Raw genomic sequence first — 5,360 nt, 5'->3', positions numbered from 1 at the left:
CTTCTCTACTATTTTTCCTCGAAACGCAGCTTAAAAAAAAAAAAAAAAATTAAATTCGTTTTAAATGGCAGGGAGGCCGGGGTGGGGCGGGAGGTGCCCAAGGGGCCGGTCTCCGGACGGAGAGAGTTTCAGCGTCCGTGGGCCTTTTTCCTCCGCTCGGGAATGGTTAAGGTGACTCCCAAATCGGAGAGAGCGAACGGAGAGCCCCGGCCGCGGCTCACGGCAGCGACAGCGACGGCGACAAGGTGCAAAAACACCCCCGCTAGCAGCTGTCGGGGCCGCAAATTGCTCTCGAAGGACAACACCGGCGCTCCCCTTTTGGGGGACCCTGCGCGGCGGCCGCACTCTCGTTCCTCACAAAATCACAGGAGCAGCGGGGGGATTTTATTCTTTATTTTTTTTCCTTTTTTTTCCTTGTTTTTTCCTTTCCTTTTTTTTTTTTTTTTTTTTTTTAAATTCTGACGATCTCCCGCCCTCCCCTTTTCCTCTTTTATTTTATTTGTAGGTAGACAGGACCACTTTGAATGGCGCAAAAAATTTCTGTAAACAATGACGCACAAAAAACACCTCCCTTCCCTTACCCCCCGCCTCCCCCCGAAATGAAACCGAACCCCCCAAAAAAATGGAGAGGAAAAGAAACGGCAGAGGGAAAGAACCCATAATAATAATAATAATAATAATAATAGCAATAATAATAATAGCAATAATAATAATAATATTAGCATTTCCCTCGCCATTCCTTCCCCCGCAGTTTCGATTTTTTTTGTTGTTGTTTTTTTTTGTTTGTTTTTTGTTTGTTTGTTTTTGGAGCATCAGTCTGTCTCCTTCTCTCTCTCTCTCTCTCTCTCTCTCTTTCTCGGTTTTTGCCTGTTATTTCTGTGTTTTCCTCCGTTTTCGGGGCGTGCGCGCGGGGCCCGCAGCCCTCACCAAGTCCATTGCTGCGCCTGTACCAAGTGGTGCGCTGAGGGGTACTGGGGGCTGCCGGCCGCGCTGTACTGCGCGTTGTACTGCATGTGCTGCTGCAGGGACTGCGCGCTGTACGCCGAGAACGGGATGCCTGCCTGGAACGTCGCGGCTGCCAAGTCCTGGGCTTTGAGCGTGTGGCAGGGCTTGCCGTCCCTGACTAGCACCGGCACGGCCACCCGCCGCGGCGAGGGAAGAGGAGTCACTTCCATACCTTTCTCGGCCCGCGCCCGCTTCATCTTGTAGCGGTGATTCTGGAACCAGATCTTCACCTGCGTGGGGGTGAGGCGGATCAGGCTGGCCAGGTGCTCCCGCTCCGGCGCCGACAGGTACCGCTGCTGCCGGAACCGCCGCTCCAGCTCGTAGGTCTGCGCCTTGGAGAAGAGCACCCTCCTCTTCCTCTTCTTGCCCGCATCCCCGCCGCCCACCGCTTCCTTCTCGTTGTCGGGCGACTCGTCGGCGGACGGCTCCGGGGACTTGGCAGAGGGGTCCTGGCCGCCGCCGCCGGCCGCCAGCCCGTGCACTGGGGACAAGACGTGCCCGGTCAGCGGAAGGGGACGGGCCGGGGGAGAGCCCCTCCGCCGCCCCCCGCATGCCTCCCGCCGCCCGGCCGTGGTGGGATGAAGGCCAGCCATGGAGAGAGGTAAACACCCCATCCATCCATCCATCCATCCATCCATCCATCCATCCATGGCTCCCCAGCTCCCAGCTGGAAGCAGCGCTGCCCCGTCCCCGGCCGGGACAAGCTGCAAGTCCCCCTACCCCAGCCTCATCCCTCCCCCATCGCCCCCCATGGCCCCCGGTCTCCGCTGCCCCGTCCCCCGGCCACTCACGGGAGTACTGGATGCCCTCGGCGCTCGCCAGCCAGCGCGTGTAGGGATTATCGCTGTTATCATAGAAAGGACTCTTCAAAGGCAGCGTCGGAACAGTGTCCAAGGGGTTTTGTCCCAAAACTCCCGCTTTCCTGGGCGGCTCGGGCGCTTCGCTCTCCTCCTCACCGCCCTCCGCCGAGCCGTCCTCATCGTTGGTGTCAGGGAGGTCCAAAATGTCCTTCACCGAGAAGCCCGTCTTTGTGTTGGTCAGAGACATGTTCCGGCCAAATTCCGCCTGGGAAAGTTGGAGCCGCAGCTTGGCCGAGCCGCCGGGTCACGGCTGGGCACGCACACGCCGAGAGGCGACAACGACACTGCGCAGGGACACGGGAAGGGAGGGGGGGGGGGGCACGGCACGCGTGGAGAAGGAAAAAAAATAGAATAATAATATGGATTTATAGAAAAATAAGCGGCGGTATTTGTGCGGGAGAAGCGGCCGCAGCGACGGGTCTCTGCGGTGGTAGTTGTTCTGCCACGGGGGAAAATTTCGAGAGCGGGAGCAGCAGCTGGTTTCGGGAATAGTTTGTAACTCCAGGGAAAAAGGGGGAAGAGACAAAAAAAAAAAAAAAAAAAAAAAAAATCACTTCTGGATCTTGTTCAGCCACGCCGAACCCGCGCCTGCCGCTGGAAAATCCCGAGCCATTGCTGGAGCGAGGAGTCCATATAAGGCTGGTCCCCACACATGAACCTGCCGAGAGGAGGGAGAAAAAAAACCTACATTAAACCCAGGAAAGGTTGGCCACGTGTGGGCGGGTCTTGGAAGTCAAGTGGATGAAGACAGTGTTTGCAGATGTGAAATTGCGGGTTTTGGGCGAGCTCCGAGCTTCCACCATTGGTGATGAGTGGTATAACGTGTCAATTAATTACCGGCGCGGGGAGGGTCCTCGGCGCGGGAGGCGCGGGCGGCGGCGCCGGGGGGGAGGGAGGGGGCGAAGGGTGGAGGGAGGGAGAGAGGGAGAGAGGGAGGGAGGGGGCGACTTCCCAGCTCTTTTTAAGGGCACTATTTACATACAAAGAGCTCCGCACCAGCCCGACGCTCCGGACGCTCCAAAGTGTGTTTTCCACCCGTGTTATCCTCCGAGAGAGGGGACAAAAAAAAAAAGAAAATTTGCGAGGGGACCTGTTCTCACAGTCGCTCAGGCTGCGCGCCCCGCGCTGCCTGCCCCACTTGGGACCGGAGCGGCTCAGATGGCAAAAGCCCAACTTATCTAACCCGCCTAGGTCAATATTTTGGTTGGGGCTTAGGGATGAGCGCTGGAAATTAAACAGCGAGTAATTGATTCTAGTTTGCTCCGAAATTAAGCGAACTTGCAAAACGCGATCATCAGGCGCGACCCGGCGAGATCCGGGAGGTGATTATTAGGGAGGGGGGGAGTGTGTGCTTATTTGAAGAGGTCTCATTGATTTTGCCACCTTCTTCTAGGGGAATGAATCCAGCCCGTTGGGATAATTCGATGGGCTGCAGCCCGATGGACTCATACAAGACTGAATTATTTTTTATTTTCCATCTATTTTCTTTTCTTTCTTTTCTTTCTTTTCTTTCTTTTCTTTCTTTCTCTTTCTTTCTCTTTCTTTCTCTTTCTTTCTCTTTCTTTCTCTTTCTTTCTTTCTTTCTTTCTTTCTTTCTTTCTTTCTTTCTTTCTTTCTTTCTTTCTTTCTTTCTTTCTCAGGACATGGGAAAGGACGGAGAGGGGCAAAGAAGGGGCTCCTTCCCAAGGGAAGGCCGGCACCCCAGGTGTCACCACGCTCGCACACAGCCGCACTTGGCCCCGGCTCCACGGAGCCCGCAGCATACCCGGCCGCGGGTCCCGCGGAGAAGCTCTGGGGGCTCGCCTGGCCTGCTGCAGGATGCAACGACCCCCCTACTTCTCTCTGTCTGCCACCAATTTTTATTTTAATTTCCCTTCTTCCTTCGTCCTGTTCTCTTCACCCGCCGAGAAGCATTGGCCGTGTACACACTCACGGGGCAGGATCTGGATGGTTTTTCCTTTCCTTCCCTCCATTCCTTCCTTCCTTCCTTCCTTCCTTCCTTCCTTCCTTCCTTCCTTCCTTCCTTCCTTCCTTCCTTCCTTCCTTCCTTCCTTCCTTCCTTCCTTTCTTCCTTCCCTCCTTCCCTCCTTCCCTCCTTCCCTCCTTCCTTTCCTTCCCTCCCTCCTTCATTCCTCTCTTTCCTTTTCCCATTCTTTTCCCCTTCCTCTTGTTTTCCATCCCTTGCCTTCCCCGAGCCCCGCCCGTGCCGGACTGGAGCTCGAGGGCGATGGAGATGCGCGGGGCGATGCGGGGCACGGGGTTTGGACAACCTGGGATGGGGCTCCCCCCCACCCCCCTCATGTCTGGACAGGAAAAGTTGCCCGAGTTTCCCTTCCTGGGGGGAAGGAGCCGCAACGCTGCCGGCAGCGCTGGGGAGACGTCGCCTCAGGCTTCTTCCTCCGCGCCCATCAATAGATTCGCACCTTCCCATCCTCTCCCTCGCCGCTCCCCCCACTTTTCCTGCCCCAGCCCCCAGCCCCCAGCCTCCCTCCCATAAAGTATGTGATGTGGCTGACAATGCCCAGGGATTTTTTTTTTTAAGCGAGCCCCAGCGCGCATCCTGGGTGGTCGGACCCCGTACAAACACAAATACAACCCGACGGCTAAGCTGGGGACAATGTCCGCAATGTAGACAAATGTCCGGCTCCTGTTGGAACCCTTTGTCTCGGCGCAGTTTTTGCATTTATTTCAGTGGCGAAATAATACGTGATTGACGCCCTCTTTCAGCGCGCCCTAACTGTTGGGAATAAATCTGAGGTTGTTCCTAGTTGTCATGGTATTCAAACGCACTCAATGGCTATCTCTTCATCCATTGCGGAGTCCTCCTCGATATCGAGGGAACCCCTTCGGGCAGGCCCCCGCCCGCTCCTCTGCCCCGCGCCCGCGCCGATACCGCCAATTCTCACTGAATCTGAGTTACCGATGGATTTAGGTGCCCCCCCCACCCCGGCTCGGATGGGGTTTAATTCCGCCGAGGAGAAAAAAGAGCAGGGACAACGGCGATAACCGCGATAGCAGCGGGACGGAGAGCCCGCATCCCCGGGGCAGCCAACGTGGGCCGGCCGCCACGGGGCTGTCAGCGTTTAATAGCAGTAATAATAATAATAGCAATAATAGTGATAATAATACTAACAACAATAATAATCATGTCGATAAACACTCCCACACCCCGACCTGAAGCCACGGCACGGGCAGAGCGTCCCGCAGAGCGCTGGCGTCGTGGGGCCCGGGAGAGGAGGCCGGACACAGCCCCAGGGGTCGCGGCCCCCTCCCCAAACGCGGACCTCGCTGCACACCGCGGAGACGGCCCGGGACACCGTGACGTCACCGGCGGGGGTGTGACGTCAGAGCCGCGCGGGCCCCTTGACGTCAGGCGGGGTCGCGAGGCCGGGACACTGCCCCGCGCCGCGGTCGTGCTGCGTGGGTTGAAAACCCGACGGCAAGGCCGCGGCTGTCGCGACAGAGCCAGGGGGGTGTCCCCCGGCCGCCATGGCG

General features: G+C 57.1%; 1 protein-coding gene across 1 annotated transcript; it reads right to left on the bottom strand.

The window, feature by feature from the left end:
- Positions 1 to 455: 455 nt before the first annotated feature.
- Positions 456 to 2,415, bottom strand: NKX2-2 (NK2 homeobox 2). Its single transcript, XM_021537635.3, has 2 exons — positions 1,797 to 2,415; positions 456 to 1,486 (listed from the first exon to the last, which is right to left on the bottom strand). Exons 1-2 carry the CDS (start codon positions 2,050 to 2,052, stop codon positions 924 to 926), a joined length of 819 nt encoding a protein of 272 aa, XP_021393310.1. The 5' UTR covers positions 2,053 to 2,415; the 3' UTR covers positions 456 to 923.
- Between the last annotated feature and the right edge of the window lie 2,945 nt (positions 2,416 to 5,360).

The sequence above is a fragment of the Lonchura striata genome, chromosome 3 (assembly GCF_046129695.1).
Source record: "Lonchura striata isolate bLonStr1 chromosome 3, bLonStr1.mat, whole genome shotgun sequence".
Classification (NCBI taxonomy): domain Eukaryota; kingdom Metazoa; phylum Chordata; class Aves; order Passeriformes; family Estrildidae; genus Lonchura; species Lonchura striata.
The sequence above is the reverse complement of the archived record's forward strand: the minus strand, read 5'-3'. Positions and strand labels throughout refer to the sequence as shown.